The following is a 23,100-nucleotide window of genomic DNA, read 5'->3' on the forward strand; positions in this document are numbered from 1 at the left end:
CAGAAGGAAAGGATCCCAAGGAAAGACACAAGAAACATATAGACAGAGACCCACTTGCTTGACCAATCAGGAATCCCATAAAATATAAAACCAAAAGCATTAATATATAAGTAAAAGTCTGGCACAGTGACACACTTTTGATCCCAGCACTTAGGAGACAGAAGCAGGCAGATCCTTTTGAGTTCAAGGCCAGTCTGGTCTATATAGTGAGTTGGAAGAGGGAGATCCTGTCTTGAAACAAATAAACAACAAAAACATAATATATTTTCAAACAATCTGTATGGTTCAAAAAAGAGAAAGAGATAAAAATAAACGTTAATTAAATTCTTAACAAAGAGTTTAGAAATACAGATCACTAAACAGCTATTAAAGAACAGCTTTCTGACCCCTCTTGGGAAGACAAAGCCTTTGGAAATATATCTGTAATTTGGTTTTATCTGTAATAGGTCATTGTTTTCAGACTGCCATTTTGAAAGAGTTCAACAGCTGAACTACAATATATAAAAGAGATATGAATGGTGTAATCCCAAAGGGCAGATGCTGCTGGCACCTCAGCATTCTTCCGTTTCAGCTGTTAGCTAGAGATGACTTAGATTTTAATAGCAGGAGCGAGAAATGCTTTTAATGTAAATTCCTGGCATTGCCCGTCTCTCTTTGAAGAACAAGTGGGCATTCTCCAAGCTACCAGACTAGGAGGCTGCTTGTCTTTCCTCTGCCCAGCAGCTGAAAGTAGATGCAAAAGGCAAGGCCAAATGGCTTTTATGTCACACTTAGTTTCATTCTAGGGAAATTGTAAGACAGAGCTTTACAGTTCTCCCAGAAGTGTCATTTTATTTTGTACTTTTAAATGTTTCCTAATCCACTGCAATAAGCAAATATTTCTATAATGAGAGGAAGGTTAATTTAGATCAGTAGTTTTATACTTACCATATCACGTGGGAAACCAACCTTGTATGAAAATATCACAATGAAATCCATTATTGTGTGCAATTGAATGAAAGAAGAAAAGAAAAATATGGTATATGAGCAGTGGGTCTTTTCATTAAATGAGACACACTTTCATTGTGATGGAAGACATTTGTATGTATTTGTAACTCATATCGGATCAGTGATGATGTGTGAAATGAACAGCCTAGTTCCAATTTCAAGTATTCTTGTCATCTTCTCTGTAAAGTCATCCTTTTCTCCCCCATCCATTCCTTATTTTTTGTCCCACAAAAAGATCTATAGTAGCTTCCAATGACAGATGAGAATCCAGTAAAGTAAAAAAGTGGAAGAGAAAGAAAACTGAACACCAGGGATGGTTGTGTGAAATAGACCACAAGAATCTTGGTTTGGGCTAACATCAGGACCACATATGTTGTTTCAGGAGCCATAGACTCAAAACAAATCCCCTGTTTGCTGAGTGCTATGATTCATGGTATTAGAGTTGGAGGGAAATTCTCCTGAGAGGTGTGAAGAGAAGATCATATCCCTGAGGTGGCCATCCATAACAATGTTTTTACAACAGAGGGAAAAGCCTGTTTCTTACTCTGTCCTTCATCATACACCTATGTGCCGTCAAGCTGAATTAATGGGTAGAGCGCTTGCCACCAAGCCTTACAACTTGACTTTGACCCCCAGAATCCAGATGATGAATTGAGGGAATTGACCCCCACCAATTGTCCCTGACTTCTACATTTACACCATAGTTGGCACTCATGCATAGTCACTGTGCACACAATGACTTAAATAGGAAATTTTAATTTAAAGAAATACTTCCTAAAAGAGAAAGAAGTTCTCTATTGAAGAAGGAAGGAAGGGAAAACATGCCTGTGGAATGAGCCCTGCAGCTGGCAGTCTGTTGAGCGTTATCTACAACTTAACCCACTTGAACACACACAGAAAGTCTCAAAACAGAGCCCCTAAGACATGCTCAATAAACATCTATGCTCAGTAAACATTAGTATACACCACTATCTTGTGTTTGATGGGGAACAGTAGAGCTTCACAGAGTGCTGGTGAATGGAAACTCACCCCACAGATCATCCAATGTACATGACCATGACTGCTTCTGTTAGCAGAAAGTCAGCGAAGCTTAAAGGCTTGATCATTGCCATGTTTGGGCTATCCAGAAAAAGTAGGCTTTCTCCAGGTAACACTTGAAAAACCAAAACTCCATAAATAGATGTAGAGCTAATATGTGGAGCAAGCCAAAACTGAGCTAAGAAGGATACCTTCCAAGAAGGAACCCACAAGGGTAGGCACTTGATACTTGAAGGACACACTCCTTTTAAGGAATTAAAAAGGCTATGCAGAAATCCTTTCTGATTTCCCTGCCTTCTACTATGGTACAGGCCAACGAAAGCACATCCTTAGATAATGAAGCCCACGTGAGTCCAGAATTCTCCATCAGTGCCCACCTCAGCATCCTCCTGGTCTTGTCCGTCTTTCTGAATCGTTTTAAATGGCTCACTACAATTGGTCTTATCATGCCAGAAAGCAGGAACTCCTTCTGGAATCTTGGAATATGCCAAGAACAGAATCGATTTGGGGTCAAAATACCCTCCCAGCTAGGTTAATCTCTTTGGCGGTTGCATAAAAAACAAGCAGTAAGCCGAAAAGATTAGCCATTCCTGAGCACCAGGATGTGTGGGCCACTACATCTCTCCCAACCACATCACTTGCTTTTTTTAACGAAAATTGAAACTGAGCCCCTGCCAAAGGGCACGAGGATGAACAAGTGTGTAAGGAGATAAAATAAAAATGTTTAGGAACGCTGCCCCCCCCCCCGCGGCCCCGTACCCTGCTGTGGTCTGGAAAGAGCCTCTCCCAGGCTTCTCAAAGACACATGGAATGCAGGAGGGACCGGAGGGGTAGGGCAGCTTGTGGGGAGGAATTAAGTGTGGCTTGGTCTGTTTCTGTCTTCTCTGTAAATACTACAACACCTCCAAATGGAGGAACAGCTGAGATAAGTGACTGCTAATCCCCCAGTGCAGGGGAGGAGGCTGGGCTGTTCCCTCTCAGATCCCAGCAGATGGTGGATGGAACAGGCTTCCCCCAGGCAAGGACACAGGGAACTGTCCCACCTTCTGTCCCTTTAGCTTGCTCTGCACGTCACCCTCCTGGCCTATTGTGCCGGGAAGGACCTTGCTAGCCCTCCACAGCCCTGGGGACCCGCCTGGCTTTGCTCTCCCACTGGGACGCTCAAGGTCAGCCAAGCAGGACTCTGGCCAACAATGGCATTTTGGGCCTTATCCAGCAAAGCTCTGTGGGCTGGGGAAGCACAGCCAGGCAATGTGTAAAGGAGAAACTCACCTGGGGAACAGGGTGAGGTCTCACTAAATACAGATTCGGTTCTCCTCAAGGATGGAAACCCAGATTTTGAACTTGTACTAGGCAGTCCAGCAGCAGGCAATTCTAACATCCCCCTTTGAAAAACTGGAATCTGAGGGGGACCTGAGAAGACTTGAGAAGGTGGTTAGGAAGCAGGCTTACTCCGGTGACTCTGCAGTTCTTTCTTTATCATTTGTTCATCTTTATGATGTCAGATGAGAGTCCCAGATTCTGAGGATATACAGCTGTCTTAAACATTGGGAAGCAGCCATTCCTGGATTTGAAAATCATCTTAGTTACAATAAGCATGAACAAATAAAATCAGAAGGCTGACAGTATAATAATGTGAATTACTTAACACTATTGAACTATACGCTCACTTATCTCAGTTTCCAAATTAAATAAATCACTGAAAATTTGTGTTAAATGAAAACCTCAAGATTCTTACCAACTTAATTAACTTGCATTTTAAAATATGTAAAATAGCATTTAGTGTTTCTAAAGTGTGGAAATAATCAGTGATATAATAGTAAATATTTAATGCTACAAATCTTTAAAGACTCTAAAAACCATGGGAAATAAAAGAAAAAACCAGGCAAATAGAAATATAATCTAAAAAGTATCTGCACAGCAAACAAAGCAACTCTCAGTTTGGGAGGAAATACTTGCAAACTCTGTTTGCCAAGGGATTAACATCCATATGAAGAATTAAAAGAACTCAGCAGCCAAATTAAACCCAGCAAATAAATAAATAAAACAAAATAATTTGAGATTGCAATAGATTCAAATAGATATTTCTCAGAGGAAAACATACATGAATGGCTAATGGCCAGCAGGCATAGGAACAATTAGGAAACAGCATCACTAATTAGGGAAATGCAAATCAAAACTACAATGAGCTATCCATTCACCCCATTCAGAAGGAGTTATTATCAAAAAGCTGAAAGATATTGAGGAAAAGGGATGCTGGTCTACTGTTGGACAGAATGTAAGTTAGTGCAGCCATTAAAGGAAACAGTTTTGGGTGCCTCAAAAACTTTCAATTACAACTATCAGATGATGTGGAACCCGCTCCCCGGGGATCTATTTCCGATGACAATAATGTCTATATGTTAAAGAGATGTTTGCACAGCAGTGTTTTATTGCAATAATATTCACCAGAGCTGAGAAACGTAAACAATCAGTGCCAGCAACTGATAAAGTATGGTATGTGTATATGCATGTGCCTCTGTGTGTGTGTGTGTGTGTGTGTGTGTGTGTGTGTGTGTGTGTGTGTGTAAATTATCATTCACAACAACATTGATGGAACTAGATCTAGATTATGTTAAGTGAAAGACAAGCCTCACATGTTCTAACTCATGTGGAATCTGCAAAGGAATATCTCAGAGATGTTGATATTAAACGGTAGTTACTAGAGGCTGGAGAGAGTAGAGTCTGGGCAGGAATGGGGAAGGTTCATTAGCAATTACTAAGTTGCAGCAGACAGCAATAAGTCCTCATGTGTTGTTGCACGGTAGGATAACTATAGACCATGTACAGTGTATTTCAAAAAGTTAGAAGAAAGGGTTTTGAATGTTTTCACTATAAACCTTTTTTTAGTATACTGTACATGAAATATAATTTTATATAACATACTTGAAAATACATTTTGCTTCAAGTGCTAAAAGACTAATAGAAGCCTGGTGAGAATTCTCAGCAGGTAAAATTGTATACTCTACAAGACCTGAGATCAATCGCTGGAATCCATATCAAAGTGGAAATAGAGAACCAACTCCACAGAGTAGTCCTCTGGTCCTGCTTCACATACCATGGCACCAATATGCTCCCACCACCCAGAGACATTAATAATAATAAATAGATTTTAAAAATTAAAATGTGCTGAATGGACTGTGAAACATAATTTTAAAATGTCTTCAAGATGAGTATTGCCTCCCAAAACTGGTCCTCAACGAATTTACCCATACTTCACTAGGACTCACAGTCTTGCACTGGGTGGCCCTAAGAGCCTTGCAAAGTATCAGATTAAATATCAGTGTACCCGGTTCCAGAGAACTTCAGCACATGTATAGTGACTGTAGGAATCTCTCATCAGCCACTGTCAAGTAGCAACTCTCTCATACAAGTTCATGAACTTCAGGACCATTCTACTCTACAAACAACTAAGCCAGAGGTGATTGGCAGCCCATGCCTGGAATCCCAGCACTTGGGAAGTAGAAGTTGGAATGTCAGGAGTTCAAGGTCATCTTCTGCTACCCGGTTGGTTGGAGCTCTACATGAAACTATCTCCAAAAAACAAATGAAACAAAAACAATGGTATTTCAAAAAGGGTTATCTGTGAAATTCCTTTTAGACGCCCCCTGCCCTCGTTTCTAATGACAGCGTGATGCCCCCTCTTCCTCCCAGCATGGACTTTAAGTGTCTCTGACTTCCACAATAGCCACTGAGGATGAGTCCTGCTGTGTATTATTTATCACTGAGTTTGTCTCATAATGAATGGATCATTGCTGAATCGAGGAATGAATGGCAATGACCCAGTTTTTCAAAACAGAAAGCTATGGCTGCCTCTAAAAGTATCATTATTGAATGGTAATGGCTCAAGTTTGGTTTGTCTTGTACATGCCATCCGTTGCTTGTCTCTTACTGGGACAGTCTGCAAGAACCGATGTTGGGAAGGGGTGGGGATGGAGTCTCAATGATTAGTTGGCCTGTCTAAGACCAAATGTGCGGTATGTGGTCAGGTGATAGAGGCAGGATCTGAAGCCCATCAATCATTCTGATTCTCCTGTTCTCTGCTCTTTGCATCCTGTCAATGGACATTCTCACCATAAAGTGCCGACGAATACAGCAAGGCTTGATCTCAGCCAGGCGGCCTCTCCCCTGTCTCCATGGCCCAGCTGCCCATCAGTTTCATCCCCAGACCATCCCAAACATGGTTGGGAAGCTCTGAGGGGAGGACCCAGCATTCCCCATCCCCAGAAGTATCTAATCAGCAGTCCTCCTCAGCATATCAATCCAAGCCCACTCTAGACAGAGATGCCAGTGCCCAGTTTTCTATTTTTAACTGGTGTGAACTGAAGGAAAAGCACAAGCATTAAAAGTCCAGGCACTAGTCAAGAACCAAGAATACAGGGCATCCCAGGGCAAGCTAGTAACCCATGTCCTTTTATCTCCTATAACCACTCCTCACTTCAGGCTTTCTTTTTCTCTCTGAAAAAAAGCACAGGTCCTTCAAAGTCTGTTTTCCCTGGAGGAGATGACAATCATTTGTAGCAATGTTCTCACACTTTACTGTAAATGCTAATCCTGGGCTGTACAGTGAAACTGATTCTGGGGTGGGACCTGGGACACTGCATTTCTAACTCATCCAAGTTATGAAGATGCTGTTTGCCCACAGTCAGATCTTTGAGTAGGAGGGCTGGTAAATTCTCATACCCTAAGTGGATTTCATCTTCCACATAAAAGTATCTGCTTTTCAAGAAGTGTCTTTACTTGGTATGGAAATTTCTTCCCCCATTTCTAAAGATGCCCATCTATCTGCTAGAAAGTGGCTGCGTTATTTTTTGGTGTCTGTGCTTCCATTTACTTTGTAAACAAGAGGACCCCTTTCTTGCCTAATGTTGTTTGAGTTTGAGCAAAACCCCTACAGAGTGGATGGGGGCTTCTTGACCTCAGGGCTTGTCTTGGACAGACCCTCAGACAATCTTTCTCACCCCTTCCCTGCCAGTTCAGAACCATGCCTGGGGTGGGTCCAACACTGATGAATCCTGGCTTTTCCATCGAGGTAAGCTTAAACCCACCTCGCGCTAAATGCAAACAGAAGGTGCCCCTACCCAGGTGCTCCTTTTGCATCCAAGTACTCAAATGTGCTGCTGAGGGGTTCTGTGCCTACCAGACTCCAGGACTCTGCTCCACTGTCTCCCAGTGCTGGAAGATGAGAAGCTGTCTCTCTACCCTGCAGCCCCAGCCCAGCTGTCAGGACCCTTCTACAAGGGCAGCTTGCCAAGCCTTCCAGTTTGCCTGTGTGTGACTCATGGTCCCTTAGTCTGGCTGGGCTGAGGAGCAATAAGCCCACACAGCAACCAGGGAGTTCCCCCACCCCAGCAAGGAGGAAGGGGCACGTTAGTTAGAGTCACTTAGTCTTCCCCTGCCCCCAACCCCTTGCCGGCCTGCCCCTCCCTAACTCCCTATTTGGCCATTGCTCTGGCTGCCCCCTCCCATTCCTTACATGGTCTGGGAGCCCCCCAGCTGATCCTCTCCCCTGCCCTTGGCTCCAAGAATGGCCTCAGCGATCCTAGACAGTGCTAAGGCGACCAAATAAGGCAAGGTGGCAGATCAGGGGCCCCCCACCCCTGCCCCGGGCTGCTCCAACTGACCCCGTCCATCAACGTGCTATAAAGCCACCGCTCCAGGCGACTGACACCCAGTGCCTGCCGCCAACGCCAGCCCAGCAGAAACCAGCTACCCCTAGCACGGTGAGTCCCAGCCTTGCTCCGCCCTTGCTCCCTGCAGGACTGAGTCAGCACTGGGGTTTTCTGCTCTTGTGGATCCCTCCTTTTTTAAACTTATTTTATTTTATTTTATTTTTTTAAAGCTAACCTTTTTGGTGTCGTTTTGACTTGTTTTGTCTTGGGCATCGTCAAACCTCTACAACACAAGAATAGCTCACTCCATCTCACCACCGCAGGTTTTGTGGGTCACTGATCTCTAGAACTTTCTCCCTGTCCTGGCATATGGATAGGATGGATAGAGAGGGAGAATAGGCGTTCTGTTGAAAATGTGGAGAGTTGAAAGACCTATAATCAGCCTAATGGCCACTCAGAAGGTGGAACTCACGGGTGGTTAGGACCAAGACTCTTTGCAGCTGGGGTGGAGGGTGAGCCTCTCGGCCAGAGAGCCTGGGTGGGTTCCTCTGCTTCTTCCAACACTTTTTTAAAAATGTCTTGACTGTAAGAGATTACGGTTGTCTCCCCACTCTCTACACTCCAGTAAGCCCATTGTGCCCTGTCACCTTCCCCTCTAAAAGAGAACGCCAGCTCTTCAGGCACTGAGTGTGGGCTCCTCTCCTGTCCTTAGCCCACAGATTCCACAGAAGCTGTGCCAGGATGTGTGACGACGAGGAGACCACTGCTTTGGTTTGCGACAATGGCTCTGGGCTGGTGAAGGCCGGCTTCGCGGGTGATGATGCCCCCAGAGCTGTTTTCCCTTCCATCGTGGGTCGCCCACGCCACCAGGTAACCCTCTCTGCCATTCCTAGCTTGCTCCCCATCCAGCATAGTCCCAGCCACACTCTGGGCCCCTTTTGGTCATCCCCTCAGTCCAGCAATAAATCCAAACCACTTCAAGCATCCCCTGCCAACCTCCAAATACCACTAAGTTCTCGGCAGTGGCACACCTGTGGAGGAGTCCAGCTCTGTCCTATGAAAACCACCAGCTTCTCATTCTGGGCCTGTGGAATTTCAGCTGCAGTGTCTTCTCTGTCTCTGAAACGTGGATTTCTTCTTTGCCCTCCACCAGTTCTCAGTTCAGTTTGGATAATACAGCTAACTACTAGTAATGTGGCTACTGGGAACTAAGCAGTACCCAGTCTACATTCTTCTCTCTTGTTCACAGCCAGTTTACAGAACTTCCTAGAGCTGCCATGAATGGACCTCCTTCTTGGGTGTTGCATTTTTAGAAGTCAGCTGTGACTAAAGCATCAAGTGCCTTGGTGATAGTGACATACCACCTTGTTTATTAAAAGAAATGTCATGCTCTCTGGGTTTGTGTTGCATGCCTGGCGAGATAAACTGCCAGGGAGTAGAGCCCTCAGGCTTGGCCTGTAAAGGATACTCCAGGATCCTCTGACTGGTTTGACTTTTCATCTAAGTGATAGCAGCCTGTCAGCCTATGTACACTGGATGAGTGTCAAAATCTTTTCTTAAGGGCACTAGAAGCCATAATGACATCATTAATTCACTTGTTCTAAAAGATATTCATCTATTTCTTAGGTGACATCAGAGATAAGCTGAGTAATTTATAAAGTCATTATGCTATTTCAAAAATAAGATAAGGCTCCAATTCTTCTGTAAAATCCCTCTATTCTCTCCTCCACAGTTATAATCTAATTAATAGAGATATACTTCCTCATGAGGAGATAAAGCATAACATTTATTCTAAATGATTCATTGAAATTAGGGTTTGTATCTTAACTCTTGGAGGTAGGGCCCCATACATTACCCCAGGCTTGCCTGGTACTTGTTCTGTTGCCCAGGCTAACTTTAAAGTTGCGGCTGGCCTGTTTGGGCCTTTTGAGTGCTGGGATTATAGCCATGAACCACCACGTCTAACTTTCAAATTCTACTGTTAATCATTTCTAGCATTTTACAGCTATGCATTGCCTTGGGAGTTGGATATAAGTTAATAAGGCCTGGACTATATTCCTGGCTTGGTAGGAGACGACGTTCCCATTTTTTTTACAGGGTGTCATGGTGGGTATGGGGCAGAAGGACTCCTATGTAGGTGATGAAGCCCAGAGCAAGCGAGGTATCCTGACTCTGAAGTACCCCATTGAGCATGGCATCATCACCAACTGGGACGATATGGAGAAGATCTGGCACCATACATTCTACAATGAGCTCCGTGTGGCCCCTGAGGAGCACCCAACCCTGCTCACTGAAGCCCCACTGAACCCCAAGGCCAACCGTGAGAAGATGACCCAGATCATGTTTGAGACCTTCAATGTCCCTGCCATGTATGTGGCCATCCAAGCAGTGCTGTCTCTTTATGCTTCTGGAAGAACCACAGGTTTGTTTGGAGTTAGATCTTTCCCTTATTTGAGATGTGTGATATGCTGCATTCATAGCCCTTGGGCAGACATACTCAAGGACACGCATTCCCCTACAGGGTCTGAGTCAAAACAGAGGGACACGTTTTTAAGTCGGATTGGCCTCAAGAGAAAAAATAAAAAGTACCTGGATGCTTACATAACATGCTAATGGCTGATAAAAGGGATGGCCATTTGAAAGTGTCCTCAGGGAATTTTTCTACTACAGCATTTAGTAAGACAAGCTGTGCTGCCTTCAGAGTCAGTATCCATCCATTATAGTCATTTTTTTGATCTTTGCATTAAGGGATCTGGTTTTATCTGGAGCAGTATCTTGACTTGTTTCTCAAACCCAAACAGAAGCAGGTTTAACTATGGCTGAAGCATCCTCAGTGCTTCATCCCTTTCTCATCCATCTTTTCTAACAGGCATTGTTCTGGACTCTGGTGATGGTGTAACTCACAATGTCCCCATCTATGAGGGTTATGCCTTACCCCATGCCATCATGCGTCTGGATCTAGCTGGTCGGGATCTCACTGACTACCTCATGAAGATCCTCACTGAGCGCGGGTACTCCTTTGTCACCACTGGTGAGTGTCTGTGTGTGTGTGTGTGTGTGTGTGTGTGTGTGTGTGTGTGTGTGTGTGTTGTGTATATGTCTTCTCTGGACAGTCTACATCTGTTGGTTTTGCTTCCTCGATGGACCCACCTACTTTCCTGCAATTGATTTCTTCTTCCAAGCTTGACTATGAAGCCCTTTATCTCTGCAGCTGAACGTGAAATCGTGCGTGACATTAAGGAAAAACTGTGTTACGTCGCCCTGGACTTTGAGAATGAGATGGCTACAGCTGCCTCTTCCTCCTCTCTGGAGAAGAGCTATGAACTGCCTGATGGCCAGGTCATCACCATTGGCAACGAGCGTTTCCGCTGTCCAGAGACACTCTTCCAGCCTTCTTTCATTGGTAAGAGATGCATTCTGGTGTTGAAGCTCAGCTTCTCTAGAAATTCTGGACTCTCCCAGAGTAATGCCCATTTTAATTAAAAGGACAGCAGGGTTCTTGAGTCAAAGTCTGGCATCTCACCAAGCTCAGTATTGCTTTTAAGTAAAGAGAAAGACAGAACTAGCTGCTCTAGTGAAAAATGACTGATAATGTTACACCAAGTTTACCTCATAGTAGAGAGTGAGATGCAGCAGTCACTGAATAGCGCATGACTGATTATTCAAGAAAGCCAATTTATTCTAATAAGTTCCATTACCCATAGACTAGACTTTAAGTTATTCACCATCAAATGCAATCACAACGGTAACTGGACGTTTGATGTCACCAAATATCTTTCCTACACACTTGTTTCCAGAAGAAGCTGGAATCTGATTTTAGTCCATAATTTAAGTGTGGTAGCTCACACTTGCAATCCCAGTGCTCAGAAACTGAGGCAGGAGGATTGCCTTGAGTTCAAGGCTAGCCTGGGCTACAGAGATTCATCTTAAAACAAAACAAAATAGGCTAATTTTCACTTAAACACGTGTGAATCTTTTTACAATATATCTCCATACTCCTGATGACTGCAGGATGTGTTCATGCCAAACAGGCACTGAACACAGTTGTCTATCTTGGCAGACTGTACTGAATTATCTATTAGCACATTTTAGAGACCTTTGTCCCACCTGTTCCCAGCAGCGTGTTGTGGGGGAGCATATGTTTTAGATACAAATGGTGGCAGCTCACCAACACGGAAGAATTCTGTCCTCTGTCCCCTCCACCCCTGCCTGAATGTGCTGTGAATACTTTAAAAAGAACTTGTTCCTAGGTATGGAATCTGCTGGCATCCATGAAACTACTTACAATAGCATCATGAAGTGTGACATCGATATCCGCAAGGACCTATATGCCAACAATGTCCTATCTGGAGGCACCACTATGTACCCTGGTATTGCTGATCGTATGCAAAAGGAAATCACTGCACTGGCTCCCAGCACCATGAAGATTAAGGTAGAGAGCGTTTGTGAGTGGGAGGGCAAAGGCAAATCTTGGTATTCTAAGCCAAACTTCCTACTTTGGAATCTTTGCTTCTTAACTTCTACAAAGTTTTCTGCTTAGTGCTAATACTTTTCCTGATTTTTTTTCTAGCACGTTTCCCCAAGATATGACTTTTTAAGACTGCTTCTAAATAGTGAATATAAGTAAATATTTGAAACACAGAGGAGAGAAATAACTAAACTTACCTACACATTTAAAAGGCCCCAGGTTTTGAGCATGCATTTAGACTTTTGCCATATTATTCTCTAATGTAAAGAAGTAGGGACATGATGAAATGCAGGGAAGTTTGCAAAACCCAATTGGCTACATTGCTTTATGGTATGAAATCTCCTGTATTATTGATTGTCAGTTAATCTGTGATGCTTTTTCTGTGAATATTCCAAATCTATTGCCTGCGCCGTTGTTGGGAACTTCAAAACAGACTGATGGTTTTGTTTTCTTTCTGCAGATTATTGCTCCCCCTGAGCGTAAATACTCTGTGTGGATTGGGGGCTCTATTCTGGCCTCTCTGTCCACCTTCCAACAAATGTGGATCAGCAAGCAAGAGTATGACGAGGCAGGCCCATCCATTGTCCATCGCAAGTGCTTCTAAGATGTCTCTTTCTTAGTCTACCTTACATTCAGGATGGTGGTATTGTGCTTCTTGGAATCCTCTGAGCCCCGCTCCCCCATCTCTCATCAGTCATTGTACAGTTTGTTTACACACGTGCAGTTTGTTTGTGCTTCAAATATTTATTGCTTTATAAATAAATCAGATGAGGACTTGCAACCTACAGAAGCCTCTCTTCTTTCTTGTGGGAGTAGTCCTGGGGTGGGAAAGGCTTTTGTTCCAGTACCCTGGACCTGGGATGGGAAAGGAGGTGTCTCGTACCCTAGGCCCAAGATGGGGAAGGCCTTTGCTTGGTCACCCTAGGCCTGGGATGGGGAAGATATTTGTTCTGGTACCCTGGTGTTATCATATTATAGCAACACCAAGCTTGACAGATAAATTCATGTGGCATTGAGCTAGGAGTTAGAGCACTACATTTTGATTTTATCTTTTGGGGTAAAATCATGAATATATTTTGAATCTTAGAAGCAAAGATTAGTTCTGTGGTTTAGTTGTTTAGTTTACTTCTTTAGAAGTAAGCAAAGAAGGTGGGTAATACAATCATCTACAGTTAGTTGCTATATTTGGTATTGCAAATTGTTTTTTGCCACATCTTACATATTTCAAAACTTTATAGAAAACACACATTTTGGTAACAAAGAAAGTCAACGTTTACTTTAAATCGGCCCAGTTGTCTGGGTTTTGTTTGTTTGTTAGTTTTAGTTTTTGTTATTTTATTTTGTGTGTATGAGTGTTTTGTCTGCATGGGTATCTGTGCACCAAGTGCATGCCTAGAGCCCACAGAGGTAAGAAGTTCTGCTGAAACTGGAATCACTGATGTTGTGAGCCACCATGTATGTGCTGGGAATCAAACTAGGATCCTCTATGGATGAGAGTAAGGATATTAACTGCTGAGACAGCTCTCCAGCCTGCAGAAATATTTTTGAAGGCTATGTAAGAAATGAGAAGGTCTACTTGCTGGGTGTTGCTTAGTGTAATATGCCCACTATCACTCAGTTTCTTGAACTTGGGTTATATCAAAGTTGAAAAAATGGTAACAGTAAAAGGCTTATGAATACACAATGATCAAAATTGAATTCCAGATAAAATATAAAACGAATCCAAAGTGTTCGTGACAGCTATTGCCTGTGTTGCATCACATGACTTCATTGTAACACTGGTTCTGAGTACAGGAATGTATTTCATATTGTGCATCACATCATGGAACACCAACAAACACTGCCTGAAACACTCAGATTCAAGACTATGAATGCAGTGCTTTCGTTGTATGTACAAAGTTTCCTATTCTTGTCCAGACATAATAGTTTAATTGCTGAAGACAGACTTTAATGTTTTTCTACTGTCTTGAGCATCAAGTTACTATATGATTGGACTGTATTGTGTTAGAATGTTGGTTTTTTTCAGTTGCAGCAACTCTGGGTTGCTGATGAGTTTTATTTTTAAGAATAATTAAAGGAAGGAATTTTGGCCTGGGATTAGAACAGAGTTTCTAGCAGCTTCTGAACTGTACTTCTGCCATTTGTACTGTTTATTTATGAAAAGTGGCATTGTCAGAACTGATAGTTACAAAAATCAGAATATAAGTCACTTCAGGAAAATATTGAATATGTGCTCTATAGTATCAAATATTCAGCCAAGATTTAATTCTTCATGTAAAAATAAACAAGTACAGCCATCTTGATAGTATGGAAACTTACTTTCATCTTTAATAAGTGGTATATATATATATATATATATATATATAATATATATATATATATGCCAAAGAACTATTTTAAAATAAATTCCCTTATGAATTATCCTAGGATCTCACACACACACACACACACACACACACACACACACATCTCAGGTGACAAGGGATCACAAGTAGAAATTTGAAGAGGACTTTCCCTAAACAAATTTAGGATATTAAGCATTAGCATGTTCAAAGTAAGGAGAAAGAGCCAGATACTTCTGTCCACTTGTTGACAGATTTACAGGACAGACTTACAGCATCGTCATTTCTCTGTAATCTTGGGGTGTTGTAAAATGAATGTGTGATGATCAGAGGCAGCAAGAAATTAAGGAACCATAAAGCATGCTGGGAAGAATGCTAGAAACAGCATCCACCAGAATCAGTTTTGTTCAGCCCTTGCAAGACTTATCTACATGCAAACTCCAAGTGTTTATGACCTGGGGGCTTCAACTGATGATACAAATCTGTTTAAGAATTAGAACTAGGTAGGGATTGGAAAGGTGGCTCAGTGGTTAAGAGTACTGACTGCTCTTTCAGAGGACCTAGGTTCAATTCCTAGCACCTGGCACCTCCACACAGACATACAAGCAGGCAAAATACCAATGGACATAAAAGGAAAAAATGAATGTTTTTAAAGGAATTAGAATTAGGTAAGAAAAGCAGGGAGGAAGCCCCAGCAGGAGCAAGTGGGAAGGAAGTTAAGGGACCAGACATGAAGCAGCTTAATAAGAGCTGAAGAGTTTTAGGAAATCTAATTGTGAAAAGTAGGTTTTCAACCTGATTGCAGAATCTTGAAATTTCTTCATTTTCAAATTATCTTGTGCATGAACTGTTGGAGCACACAGAGTGTTTGATGGGCTTAATTAAACTTCATCTATTGAGAGAATCAAGATGCAGAAATTAAGCACCTGGTACAGTGTTACACAGCCTGTCTATGGAATACTTAAGATGGATCTCAGATGTTCTGACATCTAATGTGACGGTGCTTCTAAAAGCAAATTTTCTAACTTTAGTCATAGTTTATCACGGGTATCCCCATTCTATCATTCTCTATGCTTTAGGACATCTGGGTTCAAAATCTGGAGCACTTCAGGCTTAGACATCTTTAGTAGACTGCTGCTGTCATTACCATTCAAGGTCACCACTGTGTCTTTATGTCCATAAGTTTTAGAGGTATCTCTTTATCCTTGACTCTGACCCAGGTTCAGCAGTAGGGTCAGGAGACCAAAAGTTGAATCACATGTTTTCTGAGCTTAAGGAGCTAGGAGATCTATATTTAGGATAAGCCAAGAAGGTCTTTTCTGCAATAATACTTAAATAGTAATCTGATTCAGTGCCCTTTTCTTTAGATAAGATATAAATATTATTTTAGATTTTTCCCCTCAGCAGTGTCTTGTAGTACAAATGGGTTGCTTTGAACACTGGGCATCACAAGAAGACATATTTAGGCCATGAATACGCAGACACTCTCTGTCTCCTTTAGCTCTTGGGTCAGGTACATACATATTATAAATTTCATATCTAAATATCGTATTAATAGTTTAATGTTACATAATTTACTGGTATATAATCTCTTGGTATTTATCTTTATGAGTAGATAGATGTACACTGCTTCTATTTAAAAGTAGAAGCTTAAAGAATTATTGTCTGACATTTGTATCCAAAGTGGTAAGCACACAGATCTATATTGCATTTTGGTATTCTTTTCTATGCCTGAAAACTGGATCTAAGATACTAGGACAGATGAATCGTTCAAAAACCATGCTTAAGAAAGGTAAAGTAATCATGTTTTTCAAAAGTTATCTTTCATGTGAGTAAATAATGGATATGGGTTTTTTATTTGGTTTTGATTTGTTTTTTCCTGTTTTTAATTTAAATTAGAAACATCTTGTTTTACATGTCAAGCCTAGTTCCTACTCCCTCTCCTCCTCCCTTGCCTCCCATCCCCTTTCTGCTCCCCAAGGAGGGTGAGGCCTTCCATGGGAGATCTTCAAAGTCTGTCACATCATTTGGAGCAGGGCCTAGGCCCTTCCCCATGTGTCTTGGCTGAGAGAGTATCCCTCTAAGTGGAATGGGATCCCCAAGTCCATTCGTATACTAGGGGTAAATACTGATTCACTGCCAGAAGCCCCATAGATTGCCCAGATCTCCTAACTGAGATCCATGATCAGGGGGTCTGGGTTGGTCCTATGCTGGTTTCCCAGCTATCAGTTTGGGATCCATGAGCTCCCCCTTGTTTGGGTCAGCTGTTTCTGTGGTTCCACCAGCCTGGTCTTGACCCCTTTGTTCATCACTCCTCCTTCTCTGCAACTGGATTCCAGGAGTTCAGCTCAGTGTTTAGCTATGGGTTTCTGCTTCTGCCTCCATCAGCTACTGGATGAAGGCTCTAGGATGGCATATAAGTCAGTCATCAATCTCATTATGGGGAAGGGCATTTAAGGGAGCCTCTTGACTATTGCTTACACTCTTAGTTAGGTCAACCTTGTGAATCTCTGGACCTTTCCCTAGTGCCAGAATTTTCTTTAAACCTGTAGTGGCTCCCTCTATTATGGTATCTCTTTTCTTGCTCTCCTCTATTCTTCCCCTGTCTCAATCTTCCTGCTCCCTCATGTCCTCCTCTCCCCTCCTCTTATCCCCTTCTCTTTCTCCTAACTCCCTCTCCCCTCCCCCATGCTTCCAATTTGCTCAGGAGATCTTGTTCCTTTCCCTTTCTCCAGGGACAATGTATGCCTCTTTTAGGGTCCTCCTTGTTTCCTAGCTTCTCTGGCAGTGTGGATCGTAGGCTGGTAATCCTTTGCTCTATGTCTAAAATCCATATATGAATGAGTACATACCACGTTTGTCATTTTGTGACTGGGTTACCTCACTCAGGATGGTTTCTTCTAGTTCCATCCATTTGCCTGTGAATTTCAAGATTCCATTGTTTTTTTCCACTGAGTAGTACTCAATAATGGATGTGTTTACAGTAATGTATTTCATTAAAATGCTAAGTACAAAACCTTGCATCATTTAGGCCATGAATATGCAGACACCCTCTGTCTCCTTTATCTCTTGGGTCAGGTACATACATATTATAATTAAAAAGCTATTGTTAGTACTTTTTCATACATCCAAATACTATTTTTTTTTTACTTTTATGAATTGAGAAATAGTTATTATGGTGGATTTGTTTGTGAATATTCAGTAGAGTAGAACTGGAGAAAAGAAAAATTACTGAAGGAAATAGAATGTGTAGAGCACTGGGGCTGATTTACTATTTTAGGGCCTAAGTCAAAATTACTTGGACTTTGTTCATTCATTCATTCATTCATTCATTCATTCATTCATTCATTACATGACACATGTTCTCTAGTTAGTCCAGGCTGGACTTCAACTTGTGACTCTCCTGCCTACATCCTTTGAGACATGGTGTGACCCTTCATGCCTGGCATTCTCTTTACTTTTCTCATGGATTCTCAATCTGAATTTTGAACCCACATTCTTGCAGTGAATCCTTATCCCAGTGTGACTGTATTTGGGAGAGGTCTTCTATGGAGGTAACTAAGCTCAAAGGAGGCCATACCTTTAGGAATCTCATTGCACAGAACTGGTTGACTCATTAGAAGAGGAAGAGACACTGGGAGTGAGCACACAGGAAGAGCACACAGCAGGCAAACAACCATCTGCAAGACAATGAATGCCTCAAGAGAAAGCATCCAGGCACACATTTTCATCTTGGGCTTCTAGCCTCCAGAACTGTGGAGGATATTTTTGTTGAAAGAACTCATCCTGGGGCATTTAGTTGAGGTAGTCTTGATAGATTAATAAGGCTCCTTTTATATTTTTGGCATGATGTATTAAGATCCTTCTACAAACTCACCAGCCACTGGGATAACAAAATAAAAACTCCCTTTGAAGATGATACCAGCAAAAGCTCCAGGGAGGTCTCTGGCAAGACTTGGGGACTGAGTCACAGAGTGAAGCAGTGTCCAGCATAATTCCCATGCAACTGATGCCTAAAGAGCCATCAGCTTGACTTAGGTCAAACTGCTAGTTAGTAGCTGAGACTGTACACACCCTGTCTGCAGCCCAGTGGGTCTCTTCACCAAAAATGGCAGCTGGAAACCAGAAAGCATGCTCTCTCCATGAACTCATTCTATCTATAAGGAGTTTCTGAGTCACTGTCTTATTGTAAGTGTACAGACAAATGTTTTGAAGAGAAGGAAAAAATCTGTAAAAATAGCTATGGACTTAGGCTAGAGACTTAGTTGCTTGCTATAGTCAATATATAGTTATTGAATTTCTTCTAATAGGTTCTAGAGATAAAATAGATACAGCCACTGCATGCATTTTACTTACAGTCCAATGGTATGGTGTGTGTGTGTGTGTGTGTGTGTGTGTGTGTGTGTGTGTGTGTGTGTGTGTGTGTGTAATGAGGGTGGGTGGGTTGGGAGATCAGCTAATAATTAAATAATCAATATACAGAGCTCTAGAGAGGAATTACGTTCGGTGAGAGACTCCAGTGCATAGGTGTCTAGTTGGATAAAATGGTCAGAGAATGGGGAAAGTTGGCAGTAAAAAGAATATGCTCAAAGATACACTGTGTACAAGGAAGAGGAAGATGACCACTGGCTGGGAAGCAGTGAGGACAAACAAGGGAGACCTGGGTGGGGCTGGAAAGGTGTCAAAATACAAATCACATGGGGTCTCCATATGAGAGTAACAAGTTTAAATTCTAAGTATGACAAAAAGGTACTAATGGGACATACACAAATGAATATACTTCTATATTTAATTGTTTTGATAATCTTATATATTAATACAACTTTGCATAAAATTTCAACATATGCGCACGGCACATACTATTCTAATTCAGCCTCCCTTCACTTTCCCCCTCCAAAATTTAATTCATCACTAATCCACATTAAGATTTTTTTTTTACCTTTTACATATGGTAGAACATGTAGTACTTATCTTCCTGTATCTGGTTTATTTTTTAACATAATATCTAATCGTTCCATCTATTTCCCTGAAAATGAATATTTCATTGTGTTTATGTGCCATGTTTTCTTTATCCATCCCTTTGTTGTTGAGTCTCTAGGCTGATTCTATTTCACTACTGTTGTGAATAATTCCATAATAAATACAAACATGCAGTGACCTTTCATAGACTGGCTTCATACTGGGATAGCTGGATTACATGGTAGATCTATTTTTAAGGAGCTTCCATCATGGTTATCATTTACATTCCTACAGCCTTAGTTAGGGTTTCTATTGCTGTGAAGAGACACTATGACCATTGCAACTCTTATAAAGAAAACATTGCCAGGCGTTGGTGGCACACGACTTTAATCCCAGCACTCAGGAGACAGAGGCAGGTAGATCTCTGTGAGTTGAAGCCAGTCTAGTCTACAGAGTGAGCTCCAGAACAGGCTCCAAAGCAATGCAGAGAAACTCTGTCTCGAAAAACCAGAAAATGAAAACATTAAAATGGGGTGGCTTGCTTATAGTTTCAGAGGTTCAGTCCATCATCATTATGACTGGGAGCATGGCAGCGTACAGGCAGATATGGTAGAGAGGTAGCTGAAGAGTCCTACATCGTGCAGGCAGCAGGAAGTCGACTGACTGTCACACTGAGTGAAGCTTGAGAAAAAGACCTCAAAGCCTGCCCCCACAGTGACACACTTCCTCCAACAAGGCCATATCCACTCCAACAAAGCCACACCTCCTAATAGTGCCACTCCCTATGAGAATATGGGGGCCAATTACATTACCACATCCACTCATGTTATACCTTGCCAGTATTATTTTATTCATAACAGCCATTCTAACTGGGACAGCATAATGTCATGTTGTGGTTTTAATTTTCATTTCCCTGATGGCTATATGACATATTTGCTGAATATTTGTATTCATATTTCTTTTGATGGTTCAAATCATTTGGCCATCTTAAAATTGTATTTGTTGTTGCTGTTAATATCAAGCATGTGATTTTTTTAACTTTTAAAGTACATTTTTATTTATTTTCTTCTCTGACAATTTCATACCCATGAACATCCCCATCCTCTTTTTTTATTATTTTTTTTATTTTATCAGTTCAAATTAGGAACAAGCTTGCTTCAGATTATAGTGGGAAATTACCAATACGGAGTCAGGTAGAAGAATAAGGGTATTTAATAGGGAAAAGCCTTACTTACAGAGCAACCTAGCCAGCCAGCGTGGAAGTGGTCTGTACACAAGCCCAAAAGGTGAAACCAAAAGAGAAAATGCAGCATCGCTCTATGTCACCCTGGCCACGCCCTCGCAAGCTTGGTTAGGTACACCTGTAGCCAGCCCCTAAGTATGCGTGGCTACAGCTTCCCCTACATCAGATGTCAATCCCTTCTCCCTCTCCCTCTCCCTCTCCCTCCCCACCACCCCAACATCCCACGAGCCCCTAGCCATCCCCCCTCCACTCCCCAGGCAGGGTAAGGCCCTCAAAAGGGGCTCCCCAAAGTCTACCACATCATCCTGGGCCAGGCCCAAGCATGTGATTTTTAAAGCTTGTTGTAGACCTTGGGATATAGCTCAAAGGTAGCACACTTGTCTACCATCTACAGGGTCCTACATTCAATCCCCAAATCATATTATATGCTGCTCCCACTGGTATTAGATATAAGTATCACTTCTAACATGGACTCAATGTTGGTGACATGCCGGGAAATGCCCAGATTTCTCACTATGAAGCTAGATAGAGGCATCTAGAGGCATCTAGCTTCATAGGCTGAGCAGCTACCAAGTATTCTATGTCTTCAGTGTATGGATGACCCAGTCTTTATAATGTAAACCAATAATAAATCTATGGTGTGTGTGAGTGCAGGCACATGTATGCATGCACACGTGTGTATGTCATATTCCTGTGGAGAACCTTGCCTAATACACCTCAACAAGGAACAACTAGAAAGTTCAGTGTCCATAGACTAAAGACCAAGATTGTAGAGTTAGATTTTCCTTTATTTCTCAGAGAGAAATAACCTAAGTGATTTCATAAAATGAGAAATACAAGTTTGTAACATGGGGTTTAACCAGGAATTCAGCTGATAATTACTATGATCTTATACCATATAGTATTTGCTTCTGATCTAAATGGGGTTTTCTGAAATCTCAGTGTAGAAAGCAGTTTTCAAACCATTGTGGGTTCCCCTCAAGTTGAAGGGAACTTATTTTAAAAGTCTTCACATCTTACAGTAAGGGGTAGCCACATTTCCTATTTTATCCTTTACCCTGGAGTGCCAATCCCATTATGCTATAATAACTGTTTTGATTTTACTGCATGGAAGGGAACTCCTTCAGTGAAATACAGTATAAGGCTTCTAGTTCTAAAAAGAAAACTGTAGGTTGGTAGAGATGAAGGAATCAACAGGAAGAACCTGACTGGTGTTCACTCCAAATATAAATCACAATAGGGTTATGTAAAAAATAAAATTATCTCCAAACTTGAAGAGAATGGAGGGTAGCCCACGAAATCAAACATTGACTTCAGTCCTCCCATTCTGGATGGAAGCCTCAATCAATGAGTTCTCACAGAGGAGAATCAGTGAACACAGTGAACACCCCTGCAGACATGAACCCTGAGTGAGAAACACAATGTTCTCATTTAACCACTAAGATTGTGGTTGTAACTCCATCATTTAGCCTGGCCTCAGCTCATCTTCATGTTGAGTTACTCAATCTACTAACTGAAACTTTTTTTTTTTTTTTGCTTTGGGGTTATGAAGTGATTTCATACCAAATGAGGAATGCACTCGGAATAATTAATATTGGACACAATTTTTATTTTAATTACGGAAGTTTTCCAGGTTATCTAAGACTATAAATTAGCAGAAAGGGAAGTCATGTTACTCTTTGAGAGTGGGGATAGTTATATTTTTTCTTTGCCATATGAGTGGAATAGCAAGTTGTTCTGAAGTTACTCTATCTGTTTCTTGTTGGTTTAATATGCAAGTATTAGTTGAAGAAAATAAAAAATGAAGGGTAGGGTTTCATCCTGTTAACTTTGCTTTGGCTTGTGCACAAAGTTTCCTTACCTTTCTAGCTCATATAGGATTATGTTGCTATCTAAAAAGAATCACATCATTGAGACATAATTCACATGCTACACAAGTCACCCATTTAGAGTATACAGTTCAAACTTGGTGGTATATATCCAGATAAGTGCAACCATCAAGTTTTGAAGACATTTATCACTTCAGAAGGAAACTCTGCTTTCTGGAGGCTGCTCTTCTGCATCTACATCCAGAAGGACTTTGGTGGCATGATTTGGCTGCATATGTTCTGTGATGTTTAATCTCGGTTGCCAATTTGATGCAATTAATAATCAAATAGAACACACATCTCTGGGCATGTGGAGGATTTTCCAAGATATTTTTAACTTATATGTGAAGATCCATCCTGAATGTGGGTGGCACTGTCCCAAGGGGGTAGGATTTAGCTATCGCACAGTCTTAGATAGACCAGGGCTCCCTGACTCTGACTAGAATGCTCAGGTTTTGGAAGTGTCCTGTTTCTGAGTTCTGTTTGATTACACGGCCACAAGCAGGAGTGACTCAATTTTCACTCCACCTTGCCAGAGGAGGCC

The 23,100-nt window shown here is 41.8% G+C and overlaps 1 protein-coding gene across 2 annotated transcripts; it reads left to right on the plus strand.

The window, feature by feature from the left end:
• The first annotated feature begins 7,447 nt into the window (after positions 1 to 7,447).
• Positions 7,448 to 12,931, plus strand: Actc1 (actin alpha cardiac muscle 1). Of its 2 annotated transcripts, none has more exons than XM_027422263.2 (7): positions 7,448 to 7,787; positions 8,389 to 8,546; positions 9,774 to 10,098; positions 10,546 to 10,707; positions 10,888 to 11,079; positions 11,927 to 12,108; positions 12,605 to 12,931. In XM_027422263.2, the coding sequence occupies exons 2-7, from the start codon at positions 8,418 to 8,420 to the stop codon at positions 12,746 to 12,748; spliced, it is 1,134 nt and encodes a 377-aa protein (XP_027278064.1). In that variant the 5' UTR covers positions 7,448 to 7,787; positions 8,389 to 8,417; the 3' UTR covers positions 12,749 to 12,931. The 2 variants fall into 2 exon arrangements, with proteins under 2 accessions (XP_027278064.1, XP_035302732.1); XM_035446841.1 differs by lacking the exon at positions 7,448 to 7,787 and adding an exon at positions 7,856 to 7,999.
• The last annotated feature ends 10,169 nt before the right edge of the window (positions 12,932 to 23,100 follow it).

The sequence above is a fragment of the Cricetulus griseus genome, chromosome 6 (assembly GCF_003668045.3).
Source record: "Cricetulus griseus strain 17A/GY chromosome 6, alternate assembly CriGri-PICRH-1.0, whole genome shotgun sequence".
NCBI lineage: Eukaryota > Metazoa > Chordata > Mammalia > Rodentia > Cricetidae > Cricetulus > Cricetulus griseus.